Genomic DNA, 22,154 nt, shown 5'->3' with positions numbered 1-22,154 from the left:
CCACAAATGAACAATCTTCATGAAATCATTGGAAATAAACGGTTCAAAGACCAACAATGGAATCCACCATTAAATCTACTAAACTAAGCTAAACCCTAGCTAAACAAACTGTGATAATCCTATCATCACTCAAATATTCATCATCCAAAATCTAAGTAATGAAATGAAAGACAAGCTATATATACAAGCTAAGTAAAGAAGACTAATAGGCAATTACAATCTTACCCTTAATGAAGAAAGGGCCTTGTTTGGCCGATCTTCTTAGTGTAGTCTTGATTCAAAATTGGCCTTCAACGTGCCAAACACGCCCCCTCGTGCATAGATGGCCCTCTAATCAACCTTGCATGCATGGCCTTCTTGCATGCATGGCCTTCTTGCAAGCATAACCTTCTTCGCACAAATAGCCAACTCCCGACCTTGTCCAAGTTTGCACATGTAGCCAATTTGCAGAAATGTCCCTATTTGCACGTTTGGCCACTTTGCGCATTTGGTCCCCTTTTTAGTAGCTTCTTCTTCAAGCCTCTCCCAAGCCACCTCCCACACATCATAGGCCTCATTGTGGGGGCTTGTATGGGCCTCCAAAGGCCTTCAACGCCATCCTTATCATCCATACCGCTTGTAGAGCTTGAAGTTCCATATCTTGGCCTTGGATGTAAGTCTTGAAATGAGGTGTGCTAAGTAGGATCATATCATCAAGACACTGGAGTAATTACTAGTATATGATAAACATTAGTTGGAAATTCAATAAAAATGATAAGTTACCTATTATCACATATTCAATTAGATTGATAGTGTAAAAAGACTTTAAATCGTCAGCATGTATAACTTATAACCATTTACATGGTAAGATAACATTTAATTCTAAGTATATATAACTGAAATCCGTTTAACTAATTTTGAAACGGAGGAACCAAAAACATTCTTAAGCAATAAAATGATATGACTCTAGATTCAATGACAAAAAATGTTTCTCTCCAATATTGAGATGGATGCGTTGAAAATCAAAATTATGGTCTCTAAGACTTGTAAAAGGAAAAGAGAGAGAGAAAGGAAAAAAAAAAAGCGCAAAACAGTTCTTTTGTGTAGATTATGTGATTCTTTTAAGGAGGATAGGGAGAAGAAAATCTCCTTTAGTTTAACTTAAATGCTTCTCTAAAAGGCTTAATTTTTAAAGGAAATTTTCCTCACCAAAGATCTAGGGAAAATATGGAAAAAGAATTAAGACTAACCAAAATAAATTATAGGAAACTTCATTGTTCTTATTGTTTTTCCTTTTTCTTTTTTGTTGTCTAATATCTACTCTTTAATTTTCACCTCTAGTTTCTTAAGCAATGGATATACTTGAATAGTTAGAATATTTCATGTTCTTTAAACATTAGAGGCTTATAAATAAATGAAATGATACAACATATAATAATTTCTTCTCAAAACATTTCCACCATTTTCTCTCTTCTTTTCCTATCCTCTATCTCCTTCATGGCAAAACAAAGGGAGGTATGTTTTAGATTCATTAAGTGATAAAGAATTCTTTTTTTTTTTTGTTTAAATTTCTTTTTGTTATCTTGAAGATTGTAATTATTCTTAGGTATTCTTACATGTTTGTTTATGTTTTTTTTTTTTTGAAAATTATTAAACGAGAGATAAAGTAAATGTTTTTGACGTAAATGATCATAAAGATAATGTTGTTAATCCATTTTTATTAGTTGGAGATTTTGTTTCCCATGCATTCATCAAAGCTTCTTTGCTCTATTTTTTTTTCTTGATTTTTCTTTTATAACATTTTTGTTTCTCCTTCTGCGTCTTCTGTTTCTGGCCTTCAAGAACAATAATTTATATTTTTATACATCATCATTAATGGTTAATATCATCTGATACGGTTCTTAGCATGGATTTAAAGGTTAGCGATACTATACATAATTTTGGGTATTTCTTGAAGCATTATTGGTGAAATTACTAGATTGATTCTTTTGTATCATATGAGCTTTCAGTTGTTTTCTGCAATTAATAACAGGATATATAAACAAGTATATTTCTTGATGTAGATATAAGTCATAAAACCCTTTTTACTTTGTCTTATTATTTTTGCATCAAAGTTGCAAACATTGCATGCAATATACTTCATCTCTTTGTTTGCTCAATTATAAGTTGTACTGCATTTAGTTTAAAAAGTGGTATAATATGAGAAATCATCACAATTATAGGATGAAGAGATACTCATCTCCCATGCTAATTGTCCTACTTTCTGTATCTGAAAAAAAAAAAAAAAAAAGTATTCCATACACAATACTATTATTTGACATTTTACTACTGAAAGCTCCTACATAACCGACTTTTATGTTTCTGAACTTTTTTTGGAGGGTGGTCATGTATATATAGATCAGGGAAATTGGTCTTGATTATAAATAAAAAAAATCATCTACACTTTTATACACAAACACTTTATTCTTATCGTAATAGTAGCGCCTAGCAAATTGGAACATCTTGGGGTAATAGAGAAAGGTAATTATATAAGAATACAATGTTTTGAACTGAGATTTTACTTGGTACTACTTTATTTTGTTATGTTTTTCCACATAAAAATAGATAATAGGATGATAATTGTACTTCTAATTGTTACATTCAATGTTTGGTCCTTTAAAAGATATAGTTCTCATCAAATAAAAATAGTATGCTTCTGGGCTTTGGTCTAGTGGCAAAAACAAATTGCGAGTGTAGGGTTTAACCGTATGCCGCTGGTTTGAACGATCTACCATTGACAAAAATTTGGTGAAGAAGGGTAGGGGACTGAGCCCATATCAAGTTTTCAACCGTCTGTCACTAGCCATCAAGATTACTTCATTATAGAAATGGTAAACTAGATTGGTGATAGAATAGTGGCTTAATGGTAGGCTGTAGGAAATAGCGGCAGATATAGGCGTTTATGCAGGCAATATCCACCATTCACCATATTTGCAATATTTCTCACTTATTCAGTAACTGTTTCTACTTTATTATGCCGATTCTCCCCTCCGTATATTTTCTGTTAGAAGGATGACAAACGTTGACCGGTGCTTTGTTTAGGAACAAGAGTCACTCCTCCTTTTCCACAGTACTAAGCTGACCTGCCAACAGATATTGGAGAATACCTCACTACATTCAATCCGAATTATGTATCTAATTAGAATTTTTTGAAATATATGTATTTAAACTATGTTTAAATCCTTTGTCACAATCTGCATGTGTTGATAAGGGGAAATTGACCTATCAACAACTGCATCATCGTAAGAACAACTTTCAAGAAAGGAGAATAAAAGTACGGCACTTATTATCACACAAAAACTTAACTCATCATTGTAGGTAAGAATATCAAATTTTGTGGTGCAGTATCCCTAAAGTAATTTAATTTGCTTAATAAGCTTGAGATTTAACTAGTGACAATTCCTGTACATCAAAATCCAATAGATATGTGAATTTCACATTGTTAACTTCATCTTTTCTTGGTCCAATTCCTTTAATAAAACTATGATTCCATGGTCATTCACGACATTCTTTTCAAATTATAGTTTACAACATGCTTAATTTATCCAACGTTTATATAACATTTCATATCATAGATACTGGGTAACTTCTATAGTCATCGTTTGACTAATTAAAGTTTATTTTTCTATGTAGAAAAATGGATCGCCGTCTGTGCCTCAGTTTGGAGCGTGGGATCAAAAGACCGGGGACAACCTTAATTTTTCCATGGTATTCTCCCAAGCTCGTGCAAACAAGAAGCAGCATGGACATAATCTAGCATACCACAGTCCAGGAAATGAGCAAGAAATGCTTGGCAAGCACCAAGAGGTCTCATCACCCGGGGTAAGAAATACTTTTTTTCTTCTACCATCACGAAAATTCGTTCACATATACACAATTACACATACATCCTCACTTTAGTATAATATGAGACTTCACCGGAGGTAATGGTTCGAGCCTCAGGAATGGAGTTCTCTTTGATAGGGAGAGCTAAAAACTCCCATAATGGACCCTTTTTTTCTGACAAGGGAACCTGCAGCCGCTACCCTTCGGGTGCGCATAGGGTAAACCCCGCTCTTGTGCAACAGCCCGCAAACCACAACCAGGAGAGATAACCCGCCGCAGTAGGCAAGCCCGTGCGACGAGCTCGACCCAGGCAAATCCCCTGTTGTTGTAGGCAGGGGGGTTACAAACCTGAGACCTCCATTATGAAAGCCCAATGATCAACCAACTGAGCCACCCTTGCGGGTCCCCCATAATGGACTTTTTACAGTGAGAATCCGAACTAGACTGGCCAACGAGTTCAGAATACAAGATGATTAAACCAAAAAGTAAAAATGAGAGCCTCGAGACAAACCTTCCTTTAGTGATACAATGGAAACTTCTCTTTGGTATGATAACAACATGAATAATCCCTTATTTTGTTAAAGAAATGATTTTTGGATCTAACAGCCCAAAAACTAGCTCATGTGAGAATTAACCAAGTTTATACATGGAGACACCATGTCATTTCCTTACTTAATTTAGGACATTCTAACACCTCTATGCACGCCCAGCTCTAGATGCCTAGAGCGTGTACGACATGACATGAAGGTCCGATGTTGGGTAAACCAAGAATACAGATAGGTCTGACTCTGATACACCTTAATTTTTTCCCAACTAGATTAATAATGATAGTGAACTTCACTAATGACCATCCTAAGACATCAAAGTTCACCTGATCTTTGAATTTTCTCCGCTTTTAACCATGTATAATTCGAACTGTTAACTTCACTTTAACTATGTCCTTCAAAGTCTGCGGTAACTAATGCAACAACAACTAGAATATTAACTAATAGAACATATAAACTATGATTCTCATTATCATCATTCATGACCATACTTCCCGATTTTATCAATACCATTTATCGTTTCTCCTTATGCAAGTTATTCTAGTTTACGATACATTTAATTACCTCTCATATATTTTAGAGAATGGGTAACTCATAATGTCATCAATTAATAGTTCTTCTAAATTTATAGAAAAACAGTACTACTCCGGTGCCTCAATTTGGAGCATGGGATTCAAAGACTAAGGGCAATCCTGATAATTATGTGGTGTCCCCCAAAGATCGTGCCAACAAGAAGCCACATAAACTTAATAGAACACGCCAAAGCGTAGGAAATGAGCAAGACCTTGGCAGGCACCAAGAGGTTTCACCAATGGTAAGAAATACTTCTCTTGTAACCTTAAATAGTTCATTTACATATGCAGAGGCTTCTTCATTTAATGCATCATACAACTCACAAGACAAACTCTCCTTCAACGGTATTGTCAGGATTTGTCTTTGGTATGGAATTGTATGACTCCTTCCCCAGAAACTACTTGCTGAACACACTACATCGCACTATACAATTATAACTCAATAATTAGATAACATTTCATGTCTTTTAGAGAATCGATAAGACAGTGTTATTGTTTCACTAATATATTTCACAAATTTGTATCAGGCTCGTCCAAAGTCTGTCCCTCATTTTGGAGAGTGGGATCAAAAGAGTGAGGGTAGTCCTGATTACTCGAAAGTGTCCCCCCAAGCTCGTGCCAACAAAAGGCAGCATAAACATGATTTAGCACGACGCAGCTTGGGAAATGAACAAGAGCTTGGCAAGCATCACGAGGTATCACCCGGGGTAAGAAATGTTATTTTTTCTTATGAGACACAAGATGAACTTCTCCCTAGTGATACAATGGAAAATGTCTTTGGTATGGTAAAAACATGATTACTACCCCCTATTTTGCATATGTCGTTACAGAAATTCAGACCATGAGTAGTATGAATGAATCTTTGGTCTAACTCAAATCCAAAAGCTAGCTCAAGAGTTGAGGATTGCCCAAGACTACATAAAGATTGGTCTAACTCAAACCCAAAAGCTAGCTCAAAAGTTAAGGATTGCCCAAGACTATATAAAGAGACTAATTTCTCCCCATCCCATTGATGCGTGACTCAACACCCCCTCATGCCCAGGGCTGGACATAATTGGGATGGATCTGGCTCTGGTACCATGCAAAGAAATGAATATTGGGCCTAACTCAACCTCAAAAACTAGCTCTAAGAGGTGAGGATTGCCCAAAACCATATAAAGAGCCCAATTAGTCCTTATCCCACTGATGTGGGACTCACCATGATTACTACCCCCTACTTTGCATATGTCATTAGACAAATTCAGACCATGAGCATCATGGTGTTACTTAGGCGAGCAAATGACCTTAAGGGTTCAACATTGTTCCTACTTACTACCTGCACGACTTGTACACTCAACCAAGTGGAGATGCTTTGCCAGAAAAAGTTGACAGCATTTTCTAGCATTTAAAGGGGTCCTCCATATGAAACAAGTCCGAAAATGGTAAATGTACGAAAGTGATTGTAATGTCTTGCTTGAGAAACATGAGACAGAAAGCCCATCAACTATTTTTTCAGTTAGGTACATGAGAATCATAGGTTTTGTCAGCAATCTCAAACTATAGATTACTGTGTAAACCCATTTTCCCCAACTGGATTATCTAGTTGGGGTTGGGGCGAGAGATAAGTAGAAAGGTTATGTGAGGTTATTTATAGCAAAGTATTTACCGTGTATTAAGTTTTAACTTAATCTACTTGTGCATTTTACTAGATCTATTACCTACCGGTGGTTTGAAGATTAGCAGTTGCACCATTCTAGGAAAGAAATTTCATAGATTAACAAATCTAGTCTATATTGTTTGTAATGGGTGAGTTTGCGTTGACAAAGGGGAAATTTGACCTATGCGTCAAGGATGAGTAACCAATTTCATGAGAAGAGAGGAAAGTAACATATTTATTATACCAAAATCTAATGCATCTGCCAAAGGTGTGGTGAAGAGATTAGAAGGCAAAAGACATAAATTAACCCTTAAATTTATCCCCAAAAGTCATTTTCACACTTAAACTATCCTGGCAATCCATTACACATCTAATATATTTAAAAGTGATATTTTTTACTTCCTGATACAATATGACCAGTTGCACTAGGGGAGAGTGTACACACTCTCTCCCCACATCAATGCCACCTCAGTGCCACATCGAAAAATCCTCTAATTTTTAATTTTATATTTTTTTCCTTTCCCCTCCTCCCTTTCTTCTTCATCCCTACTCCCTTTCTTATTGTATAACCACCATTATTTCCAATGAGCTTCAATATTTTCCGGTGAGCTTCCATCTTTTCCGATCACCAAATTTACATCTAATCTACTTATAAAATAAATTTTATTATTTTTTATTATGTGTGATATTAAACTCATCAAGCTATTTTCCAAAAAGAAGAAGAGAGAATGGCAAGGAGGAACCACTGCTCGTCCTCCCCCGTCACTGCCAAGGAGGAACCACTGCTCTGCCTTCTTCATTTTAAAGAATGGCAAGGAGGAACCACTGCCTCTTTAAAAAGAGGGAATCCTTTTGCATTTGTGGGACAACAGATTAGAAATAAATGGCACCAAATCTCTACTGCTATCAACGTTAGATGGCACCAACAGATTAGAGATTTGATGCCATTTTGGACGGAGTAATTTTACTACTACTGTTGCTATCAATGTTAAGATGGCAACAGATTTGCTATCAACGTTACATCAATGGAAATTTCACAAGTATACCAATGGAGGATTGTTGCTTTCGTGGTGGAGTTTGACCGGGGAGGGGGAGGAGAATGGCGGTGGGAGTGGTGGGGGGAGAGTGGTGTTGGTGAAATGAAGAAGAAGGGTTTGGGGGTGGGGTAGGGTGGCGTGAAGGTGGAGGAGAAGGGAGGGAGGGGTGACGGTGGCAGTGGTTTGAAGCTGGAAGAGATGGGGGTGGGGTGGGGTTTTTTTGGGGGCTGCGGGGGCAGTGGTGGTGGAGGAATTATTTAAAAATTATTTTTTATTTTAATTTTGACTTCACTTGCTTATTTTTGAATTACAATTTTTGTTCTACCACATCAGCTTTTAGGGGATAAAAAATATCATTTTGAAATATATTAGGTGTGTAATGGATCGCCTGAATAGTTTAAGTGTGAAAATGACTTTTGGGAACAATTTTAAGTGTCAATTTATGCCTTTTGCCCAGATTAGAACTCAAATTAGTGTCAAAAATTCTAATCCCTCGTCTTTGGCAATTCCAATCCAATTAGATCGTTCCTATTGTCCTATAACTTTGTAAAAAGTTAGAAAAAGAAAAAGGAAGGTGTGAATAAGAAAATTTCTGGTGCAATAGATAAGTGCACTTTAATAGGCACTGACAAAATTGACTATACATGAAAGTTCGGCACATATGTGGATTTAATTCCGGTTTACACGCTTGTTCATAATGGTTTGGGTTAACTTCACTTTATAACACTGTGTTCATCATGGGCTGTTCAGTTAATGTGCATTGACCATAGCAATATCAATAATGTTTCACATGGTCATCATTCATAACCTTGTTTCAATTTTTTATAATTATTGGATATCCCACATCAGCAGGGATGTGGTCCGTTGGTCTTCTTATATGGTCTTGGGCAGTCCTCACCTCTTGAGGTAGCTTTTGGGGTCTACTTTTTATTAAAGTATCAGAGACAGGCTTATCCCAATTCTTGATTTACCTGATGTTGGACCCCTATATTATTTTGTCGAATCTCCAGTTACCAGGCATGGGCTTTCGAGGGGTGCTGGATAACATTTCAACCAACATAGATTATGATAATGTTAATGATTCGAAACTTAGATTATGATAATGTTAATGATTCAAAACTTAGATAGCATTTCAAGTCGTCCAGAGAGTGAGTTGCTCGTATTGTATTGTTTCACTGACTGTTTTTTTTTTTCCGTGCTTTTAGAAAAATAGTCCTACGGCAGCGCCTCAGTATGGAACATGGGATCAGAAGAGCGGGAACAACCCAAATTATCCCATGGCGTCGTCCCAAGATCGTGCCAAAAAGAAGCAGCATAGACATGGTTTAGCACGCCACAGCCTGGGAACTGAGCAAGAGCTTGGCAAACACCGAGATGCTTCACCTATGGTAAGAATTTTTTCCCTAGACCCATGAATATTTATTTGAACATGCAGACACACCTCCATTTCTTCTTCATCTTTTTCTCGTTGCCATTCATACATTCAAAGATCAGGGGAGGTATTTCTGAATCCCACTTGGAGAAACAAGCTTGAAACTGAAATTCAAATTGGAATTGTTTGAATTTGAAAATCTGGTGTTGAATCAAATCTAGAATATGATTTTGTGGTCTTGTGGAATCAAAATTGGAAATATCTGTAGTTTGAGGTTTAGAAGAAATCCGCCATTGTTGAAAAAAAAAAAAAGTAGAACTCAAACTTGACTTTCCATATTTTGATATTTGTTAAGTACTTGGAACTTGAGATTGATTGGGGTTATTTTGAGTTCAAAAAATTGAGGGACAACTATTGATCGGAAGGTTCGAACCTTGAAGACAATTGAAACACTATTGCACCCACTTCGAGCTTCAAATTTCAAATATGAGTTTTTTTTTTATTAGGCATTGTTAAATCTTGTTGAGGTACAAGTTCAGTCATTTATGCTTGAAGTTCAGTTATATATGCCCGAAGTCTACTTCATGTGTGCATCTATTCTCCTTACAGCAATCTCTCCCTCAAGCTATTTATTTAGCTAACGAGTAATGTGTTCATTTTGTTCCAGTTTAATCAAGCAATGCAAAGATGTATCAGTCATGAATTCCATATTAATCATCCATAAACTACTACGAGCTCTGTACAAGAAAAATACTCACCAACTCTTAATAACTTATCAGATTGTTTCCTAAATCTGTAGAAAACTGGTTGGTTGTCAGTACCTCAATTTGGAGAGTGGGAGCAAAAGACTCCGAGTGAGACCAATTATTCTGTGGTGTTCTCTCAAGCGCGCGCCAACAGGAAGAAGCATAAGAGTGATGTAACTCATCGTAGCTATGACTTTGAGCAGGATCTTCTATTCAGGGAGCGAGAGAAAGCTGCCACGGTAAGACATCCTAATCTCCGAAAAATTATGTTACATGGTAAACACATCTTCAATACTATGCATTATAATATTCTCGAGACAGAATTTCCTCAAGTAACAGAATAGAAGTGCATATTGGGGTTTGTTCTGATCCATATCCGTCCTTGCTTGACGCCCTAGGATCAGAACATGCCAAACAGTATGTACCGATATAGCTTTAATTTGTGGTTATGCAAGTGCAACCATACCTCTAATCATTTTGAACATGTCCTTTATGCAGAGGAAAAAGAAGAAGTTCCTGACTTACCTTAGTTGCTGTCTTCCTGTATGATGCCGTGGTTTTTAGTGTGAGCGAGGAGCCCCCTCTGTAGAAGTCTTGAACTGACTATTTCTCTCCTGTATTCATAAATGAAAGCATGAGAGAATTTTATCATTTTTCATCAGAGCTAATGTATGCATCCAAGCGTCTTGCTTGGAGTAAAAATCAAGAAAATATAGCAATGTTATAATCAAAAGCTGTGTGATTCTTGGGATCTACTTATATTCTGCACTACGAGATAAACGCACAATCTCCATTCAGTAATTGTATAATATCCTTTATGGAACAAACATCACTTTGATAAAATAACATTATGTGCCCAAGGGCCTATCTGCAACTGCAGGAGTCTGAATGTCCTTACGATTGTTCTGTATTTACAAGTAAATAGAGACAGGATTTCTGTTCCTCAAAATGAAAAGTGAATTTGCCAAATCAAATCGTTGACCGATTTATGGGTGCTCTCAAGGAAGAGAGGTACTTTGCATCAGCCTTGTCTATCCCGTCAAAAAGATAACTGAAAGGTGGCATTTCAATGTACTTGCCAACACCAGGAATGACTTTCAGCTCATCATTTTCCCAAACAACCCTTCCTCCTGCAATTGTAACTTCAACTTTTCCCTGTATAAGGAATAAAGAGGGAAAATTATAAAACATAGGTTTAACAAAGTGCAAGCAAAAAGCAACGGCAATGTCTGACAAGCAGTAAAAGGAGGGACTGTGAAATTGGGTAAATTTAGCATAAAACAAATGGTGTTCAGAAAGAAAGAAAAAACAGAAATTTAGTGGATGGTTAAATTATAGAAAAATATCGTTTTCAACAAAATAAAAATATCGTTTTCAAGAAAATATAGTGTTCGCTTCTCCTGACAATAGCAATTTTCTTTAAGGGATTAGACAATTACAACTTTTACGAAGTGATTATCAATGGGAGAAACAGCATGAGAATATAGATTCCAGAAAAATGTAATACTCGAGTGTCTAACTGCTTTTATGCAAGGAAATAAATCAAAACGAATAAAGGAAATTATTCTGAAATCGCTCCTTTGATTTGGCTAATCATATTCCTTTAACATTTATTAAGTATTAAGTAAATTCACAAGAACATTGAAACAATAGAATCACTGCATGCGGCAAAGTTCAACAAAACAAAAGTATATAATATATAAAACTCAATAATTAGTGAATGCTTACCTTGCCTCTCCAACCCTCATAGACATTGGTATCGGTCCTATAATGGTGTGACTTTGAACTGATCTTGAAGCTCGAATTTGGATTAAAAATGATTATATCTGCATCAGACCCAACAAGTATTGCTCCCTTCCTTGGATAGATATTGAAGATCCGAGCACTAAAACACAAGATCAGGTATCTCCAGTTAAGCTTCCATAATAAGACAGTAGCATTGTTGAAATACAAAGGATTAAACCAAAGAAGAAAGCATAAGCATTAGGCTTGTGGAATTAGATTCACATTGAAATAAATATCAGAACATCTGCAAAACCTTTGGCCAAAGTATAGTAGTTTATCAATAAAAGTCTTGTACTTAAGTGGAGAAGGGTGGGCCCATTATCCAACTTTTGAGAAGTTATTAAAAAAGGGTTTGGTAGTTTACCATTCAGTGCTTGTTATGCGAACATAATCAGTGACAGGTATTTGACCAGATGCCTGACATAACAGTCGAAAGTAAGCAAGCAATATACTCGCACATGATAATTTATTTGAGCATCACGTCGCATTCAGAACAACAGGAAATGTCACAGCTTACCACCATTGTATCCCAAACTAAATGCATCCTCTCCTCCATACCTATAAAGAAATTATTATACTGAAGAACTTAGAAATACATTAGAAGGAAGCTAAAGACAAAGCAATACGTATATGAAAAGAAAAGGAAAGTTTTGCATACCATTAACACCATTTGGTATTTTACGGAAATCACCAATTCCTAGGGCTTTCTGAGTTGAGTTGAAGGTACAGTGATCGGTTCCTACCAGCTGCATTTATGAAACCATGCTGATCAGTTGTATAGACAAAGGAATGTTAATGACATGTATCTTGCTCATATGAGTTGATGGACTGATCATAAGACAGGGGAAAGTGGAATATTTGGATATTGCCAATGAGTCTATGACCAATGGAGTCCCCAAGTAGCTTTAAAATTTGTAATAGCACAAAAAAACATATATTGATATCTATACAAAGATCAGGATTGAAAACCTGCAGAAGACCCGTCGCAAGAGCTGCTTGAAGAGCTGTTCCATGACCTGGTGCTCTGATTGGTGGACTCATGACATACCTGAAATAATAAAAATGTTTATGGGAATCTTATGTCATCTATGAAGGGAGAAAAGAAAAGAAAGAAAAGCTAAATACAGAGGAGAAAATGATATTTACCTGGCTGCAAAATGGAAGTCAGGGTCCCAAAGTACTGAATCATTAAGAAGTAAACCTGAAACTACTGGCTCCCCAACAACTCGTTGACCTGAAATGAGATGGTACATTTAGTATAGAGGCCTAAGTGAAGTGCCATGAAACTGGCATCTGAAGCAAAGTATTTGATAGATAGTACGCAAATAAACGTGTCTTTCAGAGAGGAGACAAAAACGCGCACAGAGGAAGTTAGAGATAGAAACACAACGTGCACTGTGGAAGTTAGAGATAGAAACACTACAAGTACCATGTAAAGTTTTGATTACATGTTCCCATTGAAGGTTGGTAACTTTAAAGTAGAGTAAACAATTTGATTACACCTAAAGAGCAGAAAAGAGGACCTTCAAACCAAAGGAGCTCCATGGTTAATTGACCAAAAAAAAAACTAACAAACCATTTAGCCCCAGAATGGGTTTGCATGAATGACTTGATGGGGCTAAAACCAAGAACTTGAAATACTAGTACTTACTAATATTCCTTAGAGGGGACAACGATCATGGCACATTCACTATAGGGTAAGCATTACAAAAATACTAATCCAAATTACCATCAAATACACTATCGAACAGTTTATGCCAAACCTGACTTCCGAGCTCTGGCAACTTCTTCCATCGCATCAATGCTCATGACATGAACAACATACAATGGAGTGTTCACAAAGCTAGCCAAACGAATAGCTCGAGCAGTAGCCTCTCCCTCCAGCTGCGATTATTAATGACATTGCAAGGAGCACCATTAGGAAAGCTATTCAAAGGATGAAATAGCTTTGTCAATCAAAGCACAAACATTCACAATCACATTGAGGACATTGTTGGCAAGAAAGAACAGAAATACGACAAATAACAAAAAAATCTTGAAGAAATCACCATAATCTAACAAATATTTAATTCATACAACTATGTAGCATCGTCACTTCTGAAATTCTATGTCCATGATTATCCGTGACTGACAACTATAGCTACCAAGCATCTTACACACCTAGTGCTGTGTCCAAAAACTTTTCTCATTATCTGACCAATGGTTACTCATCTATCCTATGCCGTCAACATATGCAGAAGACTTAAAGATATTTACTACTTATTCATATGCAATCCAATTAAATGTATACACAGAAGCTTGTCTATATAGTTTACTGAATTAGCTCATATATTTAGTTTAACCCTCTAAAAGGAATTAAAGAAGTACTTCTGTTTCTTCATCGCAGTCACCTACATAATTTATCTAGAAAGTAAGTTCTTTCATGTCGAAAAATCACTCATATTTATACCTATGCTGCACAACTCTCATCCTACTTTCAAATAATTGATTTCATGAAAGATAACCAGCAGAATAGTAATGCCGCACTTTCATGCTATACATAAAAATGAATAAGACTCAAAGATATAATTTGGTGAAGTTGATCAACGAAAGCTATTACAATGATGACTACCTTTTTTTTTTTAAGATGCAGTTGGCCAGCTGTTACAACTTTTTCTACCAAAAGAGAAAGGGAGAATTCAAAGGAGCCTTAATAACATAAAAGCTTGAAGTAAAAAATACCACTTCAGTATCACTGTCGAGCTGTCACAGATAGAAATGATATCTTGTAGGATTGGTCAGCATGCCTTAATATTTTGCCTCAAAATATTATGCCTTGTAATATACTTTCCTTGCTAGAAAATGAAAATATTTCCTACATTGCAATGTCCTAGACCTAGACAGTATTTTCTGTTCTTATTACTTTACTGGTTCTAATAATGAGAAAGAATTACCAACCTACAGCAAAAAAATTCCTACCTAATAATTGATTTTTTCTGGAACTCAAAGCTCCAATTACTTGGTCGCAATGAAGCAAAAGTGCATGCATGTTGACAAGCAAGAGACAGAAAAAACTAAAGCAGCTTTATCCCTAGGCATGAATGTTGAAGGCAAAATAAGTTGACTTTACCAATGGAGGCCTTGATAGTGCATGTCCCTCTGGACCAGTAATGCCAAGTTCGATCATTCTTTTTTGACCTTCAAATACAGCATCCCCATTTTCTGCATGAACCATAGCTAAGGCACCAAGGGACTTGCACTTCTTCAACCCCTCCATGAGAAGCTCATCATTAACCATGAAGGAGCCCTTGTAGGCAAGGAAAAACTTGAAAGAGTTGATACCTAGGGTGAGAGAGATAGTCAAGAAGAGTGACTTAAATAGACGCCAAAAAGTGCAGCGGGAAAGATGCTTCCCCATGAACTACCCCACAAGTATGAACTGAAACTTAAAAAGTATTCAGACGAATGACACACTCTCTAGAAATAAGAAAACCTTTCTCGTTGACCATAATTTCCATCTCCTCTGAAACAGTTTCATTCCATTTTGTAATTGCCATGTGAAAACCATAATCCATGCATGACCTCTTAGCTTTCTTTACATACGCTTCATAACCTGCAGATAAGCTTCCATTTACCGGAATAACAAAGTCAATATGCATTGTTGTTCCACCAGCTAATGCGGCCGCTTGTCCACTGAAGAAGTCATCAATTGTCTCAGATCCCATAAATTCCATAGCAAGGTGTGTATGAGGATCAATTCCTCCTGTCATCATCATGAGAATTAGCAAGCAAAGGTAAATTGTCTGTTAGACAAGGTTTGCTGGTGAGACTGTTTATTAGGAACTATAATTTCGAGAAAATGCTCTCATGCATATTTTACCACTCAGACTCGAATATCTTATACTCCCTCCGGATCAAAAAGAGTGTCCACTTAGCTATTTGCACACCCCTTAAGAAAATACTAACTCCTAGAAATAGGTAATTTGACGAAACTGCCCCTAATTAAATAGGTATTGGGATTTGATCACATAGCACTTAATAGGGGCAAATTTGGAAAAATAAGGTTAATTCTTTCTTGATTTGATAAGTGGACACTCTTTTTGACTCGAGAAAAAAAGCTAAGTGGACACTCTTTTTGATCCGGAGGGAGTATTAAGCAAGGGAAAATATAGGAAATCTTGCTAAAGGAAACTCTCTGCTTATTCACATAAGATTAACATTAGTGGAACTGATGTAAGAGCTGCACATATGATACTAAAATATATCCGTTTGCAGTAGCCACGCCTGATGGGTCTTTTTCTGGTAGGGAAAAAGCAAAACTTTGATTCTGAGACTAGATAGCAATATATTCAGAAACTCTACCTGGCATGACAAACTTTCCTGTTGCATCGATGACTTTGATATCGTCACCAACCTGCAAATGGTCTTGTAAACTGAGATGTGCATCATATTCAGATGATAAGCAATGCAATACCCACTAAGGATAAAGATATTTAACTAGTGAAAACATAAAAAGAGTTTATGGAATTCATAAAGCCAGATTGAGGGTGCAGCTGTTGCATATAAGTAGGTAAAACTTAAGAAGTAAATGGAATAAATGTGACCAGCAACTGAAGACACAAAAGAACCTAAAACACAAAGTGAAGAACTAGAAAACTAAGCCAGTTCTCCCAGCTCAGCGAGCTTCAGGATCATAAAATCAGAAGGTAAGAAGTTCTTTTATCGTGCTAAAGGAATCCTGACAATTATATCAAGTGATAATGATGTGACCTTTAGCAAAATGATATGGGAGTCAAAAAAACTATTCCTTCCCCAGTAAAAACTTTCATATGATGCTACATCCATATATCCACCATATCATAGAGTTGGCTTCCAGCGTTGCAATTTCTTGATAAAAAAATAAAATAATATCCACCATACTCTTACCCATCTCCAGACTAATTAAAAAAATATTTCCCTTGCAAAGTTAAGAAAAACCGCCATTTGCTAGGGCACAACACAGGATTTCCAAATATTTTTCCAGACCTGAACATTCTAGCTCACAGTTCAGACATGATAATTGCATGTGTATCATAAACCATGTTATCATAAACTATGTGAATTCATTTGGATTTGTCTTCAGTAAAATCCAGAAAGGAAAACAATAACATGTTCTCATTATATAACTTACAAGAGTTGCCAGTCTTTTAATCTTGGTGTACCAGGGACCAGGGTTTATTTCAGAATCATACCAGTTAAGCTTTCACATATGAGAAACTTTTTTCGGTTGTTCAGATTGTTAACAGAAAAACAGATTATTTGTTAAACCCTTTTGTTATTCCCATATACCAACAAAATGTAGCTAGCTACAAATGAATCAAGAACAATAAATGGCATCAGATTCAGCTATCAGTTCAGAGAGATCAATCACAACAGACAAGCGGCCCAACTAGCTCTCCTACACAACATTTATTATTCACTTCCCAGTCAATCAAGAAAACTCAAACAAAAAAGAGAAACTTCAACAATTACCTTAATGTTAGGCTGCACTGCCGCAATTATTCCATCTTCTATATACACATCGGCAACCTCCTTATGATGAGCATTCACTACGGTTCCTCCTTTTATCAGTAATTTTGATGAAACTGAAGACGGAACATCGCACCCAGGATCTCCATAGATATTTATGGCATCACAAAACTGAGAAAGATCAAAAGGATTTAGACCATCCTTCAAAAGAAACTACTCCACATTGATAAGAAGGCAGAAGATTCTATTAATTTTCTTTACTCCTCAAAATTCAATACATAGAACAGTTCATATTCCTTATCATCTACCACGATTCAAATGAGAGGTCCTCCACAAAATCTGAAACAGTTCATTGAGTACAAAAACAGAAGGAACAATGAATCAAATCAACTTATTAGAAAACCACCAGAAGATTCAACCTGGCTTCACTTTGATTCGTCCGTCAAAGATACACTCTGTAGACAGTCTAGTTCATGTTGGAGTTTGTCCTGATTTTCTTACCATATTTGGATTTTACCTTTTCTTGCAGTAGGGAAAAGCGTTTACATAATTGTTTTTTTACTTTTCCCATATTTGGATAACCCCTTTCTTGGAGGAAAAGTTTTGGACTTCTATAAATTGAACATCCTTACTTCTCACACAACAATACAATAGCATCCACAATGTAGTCATTAAAGAGTCTTGTTTAGGGGGAGATTATATTCTCTCAATAGCTTTTATACTTTCTTTTATATCAGTTTTCAATGGGCCAAACCATATCATATTTATTAGGGAAAAGGGTCAAAAATACCCCTCTACTTTGGAAAAAGGGCTAAAAATATCCTCCGAACTTATTTTGGGTCAAAAATACCCCTCTCATCCTTAAAGTTTTCAAATATACCCCTGTCTTGACGGAAATTATCCCCCAAAATAACCCGAAATCATTTTTTAAACCCGCTCCATCATTTAAACCCGACCCAACTAAATAATTACCCATAAGATCCCCTTATTCCCCCAATACGTAGGTTTGAAGTTTGAGGGAATTGGGGGAATAAGGAGATCTTGTGGGTTATTATTTAGTTGGGTTGGGTTTAAATGATGTTAGTTTAAAAAATGATTTCGGGTTATTTTGGGGGATAATTTCCATTAAGACAAGGGTATATTTGAAAACTTTAAGGATGAGAGGGGTATTTTTGACCCAAAATAAGTTCGGAGGATATTTTTAGCCCTTTTTCCAAAGTAGAGGGGTATTTTTGACCCTTTTCCCTATTTATTATGCATATTTTAGTATACTTCTCTTTGTTTATGATTTATCGTGTTTCAAGGTTTTGCAATTGTTAGCTTCCGCATAACGTCGCGTTAAAATCCCAACAGTTTAGTGGTCAAGAAGTCACAAATCAACTACAGCATTTGCTGCTAATGGTTTGGTCATCGGTATTTGAAATATTGAAAAAAAAAAAAACTCATTTGAGGAGTCTTTGAAGCAAAATTATGATCTTCCTTCACAAAATGAAGAGCATATACCACATAATCCTGGGCTCTTTATAAGGCTTGGACAATTCTGCTCCCTTTGAGCTAGCTTTTGAGGTGTGAGTCACGCTAAGGCCAACTTTTATTTATGTTCAGACACAACTTCAGTTTCCAAATAATATTTTTAACTTCAACTTCCAGTACTCTTTTAGGATTTAGTGTTGTCAAGAATGAATCTTTCCTACTCTCTTAATCTATATAACAAGAGAAAAGAAATGTCAAATCAAATACAAAGACATACCTGGTTATTGTTGGATTCAGAAACAGGGAAAAAGGTGGAGAAAATTGCAAACACAGAAACCAAAGTAATCAAAAACTCCATTTATCGGTCGATCAAATTCTTGAGTCTCTCAAACAATATTAGTTGTGGTGAAAATTGGATAAAGCAACCCAAAATTCCATTGCAATCAGTTTTGACTTTCAGTTCCTTTTAAACAATAAACACTTTCAGTTCCTGTTTGCTGCCGGAGCTACAGGAAACCTGGTGTGGATTTGTCACATGGGCCCACGATAGAGAATCTTGTATGGTAAATTTTGAAACTTTTGAATCTTCAACGTTGTTGCTTGTTGGTATAGAAAACAACCTTGGATAAGGTTTTTCCGGTTATTTTACTACCTAACTTTTAAGGTGTGTCACATATTAAAAAAATAATATAGGTTTTGATTTTTAAGAAACTAATTATAGATAATGAATTTTTGTTTAAACTTTTGTAAAATTTCCACACTTTTAGATTATTCAAATGCCAATTATAAGTAGATTTCTATAATTGATGCGAATAGATTGGTAACAAGATGGTACTTTGTTCTATCCGAAGGCAATGGCGGAGTCAGAATTTTCATTAAGGGGTTCAAAATATAAAAAAAATAAACATGCGATGAGGCTAAAGGGGATTCAACATTTACTATATATACAAAAATAAAAAAAACTAACCATGTATAAACAGTGTTTTCTTCTGCCGGAGGGGTTTCGGGCCCTATGTGGCTCCGCCCCTGTCTGAGGTGGATAAAACAACATCAGGCTTGATAATATAAGGTGGATATCTAGGATTAAATTTGAATTTAAATTTGAAATATAAATTTATACCTTAAATCAAATAAAGTACTTATAAGTTTTATCTCAAATTTAATCATGGGATATCTCACTTTATCCCATCAACCAAACGAACCCTTAAGGTGTGTCACATGTAAAAATAATAATTAAAATAGCTTGTGATTTCCTAGAAACTTAACTAAACAGAGATGATAAATTTTTGTTTAAACTTTTGTACGGCCAAAATGACCACTCTATTAAATTATTCAAAGGTCAATTATAATTACCGTTCTATTATAAGTATAGAAGATTTGGTAACAAGATGGTACATGACATGTTATAGTGGGGAAAATTGCACTAATCGCATAAAAAGATTTGGGAAAACATCACCAACTGCCCGCCCAACCCAATCTTATTACGAGCCCATACTCCTTCTCAAAGTATTTTCGCTTATGCCAAGCCCATTCGAAAATAATTACCTGACATGCCCCCTCCCCCCCCCCCCTTCCTAAGTCGCTCCTATGCGGCCCAACTAAGTCGCTTTTACTGCGGCCTAACTAACAAAAATCGGCCCTAATCACTCTTCTTCACTTTGCCACGCTTGTTCATGCTCGTTTTTCACAGTGAGTTTTGAAATTGAAAAAAGGGAGAGTTGGTTGCATCAGATAACTTCCATTAACGGGTACATTGATTCTTATCCTTCTTTTTTGTTTTATTTAATGGTTTATTTCATATAAGTTCTTAGCTTTATAGAGTTTTTAGCAATTGTTTCTAAAAAAATTCAAAGTCGTTGTTTTTTATATTTTTCCATGTTTTTTGTTGTTTTCTGGTGTGTTATTTTTTTGTTGGTTGTTTTTTATGAGTCGTAAGCATACTACAACTCAATGGAGGGGCCATCGTCGAGTTTTTACCGATGTTGTTAAATCTTTAGACGAAGGTGTAGGTACAGAAGACTCTATTTCTTCAAGAATGTCGGTCCTAAATTTTTCATTGCACCATGGTGAATCGTCGTCGGTTTTTGTGGGTAGCCCTAAACTGAATCAGGGTGACCCAAAAATCGAGTGATGACCAAAATCCCGACACTCGGGGGATGCTGATGAAACAGTGGCGGATAAAAATGTTGAGAATGTTAAAAGAAAAGGGAAGGAAAAAGTAGTGGATGATGGTTCAATTGATGAGAATGTGAGGAAGAATAGAAAAAATACCGTTGAATCACAAGATATTCCTTGTGAATCAATTCCTGAAACAACACCCGATACAGCCCCTGCAACCCCTAATAATGTTGATGATACGAAGGTAACTTATTTTTTATCTTTTGTTACCTTTGATTTTCTATACTTTTATGCAAAAATGTGGTGAAATGGAAGTTGTAAGTGAATACTTTGTGTGTTTTAAAGTAATGCAGCTTTTTCGCCTCTGTGATACTCTGATAGTATATGATAGTGAGTGAGTATCATAGAGGATTTAGTAGTTTAAGCTATTTTAGTTGCTCCTCTATGATACCCTATTAGTATATTTATATACTATTTAGGCATCACAGAGTACTAAGGGGGGTTGGGGTGGGGGGGGGGGGGCATGATTCTATGATCGTAATGAGGTTTGTTGTTTTGATGTAGTTTTTTTGTATAATCATTGTGTTTGTAGGTTGGGGATTTTTATATAAAGAGGGATATTGACTATAAACCAAAGATTGAGTGCAACACAAACTACAATATTGTTGTTGATTTGCATGACAAGTTGTCGGCTAAGCAACTTGCGTTGTTTAGAGATACCTATTTTGGGTATTTCTTGGACATGGCTCCAATTATGGTGCAAGGGCGAGTGTTGCACAATCTATTGATAAGGAGGTGCATTGCTTGGATAATGATGCATTGCACTTTGTGGTCAGTGGTGCCAGGCTGCATTTTGGGTTGGGTGAGTTTGGTCTTGTTACGGGGTTAAAATGTAAATGTGGTTTATCTATCACGGTCAAATCAGTGCCCAATCGGTTGGTGAAAAAGTTCTTTAAGAGTTCTGATGTGGCGTGATTTTTACGCCACAACCGATACTTTTCAGCTATAAGTTTTACTTGTTGTTAAGCAAGTCGGTGTGATTTTACGTGTTTTTTAGTGTTTTTCGTGTAAAGGAACGGTCATCCGGCACAAACACTGATTGAAAGCGGCCTCCGGGTCGTAAATTGAAGTTTACGGCTCGTATTCCACAATACGGCCGTATTCCATGGTCGTGTTAAAGAATAAGAGAACCGTAAACTCAAGTTGAAATTTGGTGATTTACGAGCTCAGTTTACGGACCGTATTTCAGTTTACGGTCCGTATTCCATTTCGTATTTAACCAGTCGAGCAGTTGGCAGAAAGTCTGATTTTTGGAAGCTGAAAGACGACGAGGAGGTTTACGGACCGTAAAGTGGTTTACGGTCCGTATCTTAGAAGATTGAGATTTCACAGAATTTAGAAGACGACCTGGGCCTGAACCACTTTACGGTCCGTAAAGTGATTTACGGACCGTATTTCGTACTGACGGGACTAAAGTGCAAATCTGTAACTTGTGTATTGTTCCAAACATATAAATAGTCCATTGTAGGGTTTTATTAAG

The 22,154-nt window shown here is 36.3% G+C and overlaps 2 protein-coding genes across 5 annotated transcripts; one reads left to right on the top strand and one right to left on the bottom strand.

Annotated features, from left to right (window-relative positions):
• Positions 1-1,409: 1,409 nt before the first annotated feature.
• LOC132065818 (uncharacterized) lies at positions 1,410-10,383 on the top strand. The gene is made up of 7 exons (XM_059459371.1): positions 1,410-1,494; positions 3,652-3,840; positions 5,020-5,202; positions 5,488-5,667; positions 8,839-9,021; positions 9,805-9,990; positions 10,250-10,383. The coding sequence occupies exons 1-7, from the start codon at positions 1,477-1,479 to the stop codon at positions 10,298-10,300; spliced, it is 990 nt and encodes a 329-aa protein (XP_059315354.1). The 5' UTR covers positions 1,410-1,476; the 3' UTR covers positions 10,301-10,383.
• A 137-nt stretch (positions 10,384-10,520) lies between these two features.
• On the bottom strand, positions 10,521-19,168 carry LOC132065817 (dihydropyrimidinase). Of its 4 annotated transcripts, none has more exons than XM_059459367.1 (13): positions 18,774-19,168; positions 17,027-17,236; positions 15,878-15,929; positions 15,009-15,278; positions 14,646-14,857; positions 13,300-13,420; positions 12,683-12,770; positions 12,506-12,584; positions 12,195-12,282; positions 12,054-12,094; positions 11,901-11,953; positions 11,480-11,636; positions 10,521-10,906 (listed from the first exon to the last, which is right to left on the bottom strand). In XM_059459367.1, exons 1-13 carry the CDS (start codon positions 18,852-18,854, stop codon positions 10,721-10,723), a joined length of 1,638 nt encoding a protein of 545 aa, XP_059315350.1. In that variant the 5' UTR covers positions 18,855-19,168; the 3' UTR covers positions 10,521-10,720. The 4 variants fall into 4 exon arrangements, with proteins under 4 accessions (XP_059315350.1, XP_059315351.1, XP_059315352.1 ...); XM_059459368.1 differs by having other exon boundaries at positions 17,027-17,224; positions 18,774-19,167; XM_059459369.1 differs by having other exon boundaries at positions 17,027-17,194; positions 18,774-19,167.
• Positions 19,169-22,154: the final 2,986 nt, after the last annotated feature.

Source organism: Lycium ferocissimum, chromosome 7, assembly GCF_029784015.1.
Source record: "Lycium ferocissimum isolate CSIRO_LF1 chromosome 7, AGI_CSIRO_Lferr_CH_V1, whole genome shotgun sequence".
Classification (NCBI taxonomy): Eukaryota; Viridiplantae; Streptophyta; class Magnoliopsida; order Solanales; family Solanaceae; genus Lycium; species Lycium ferocissimum.
Note: the sequence above shows the minus strand (reverse complement) of the source record. Positions and strands in the feature narration are given on the sequence as shown.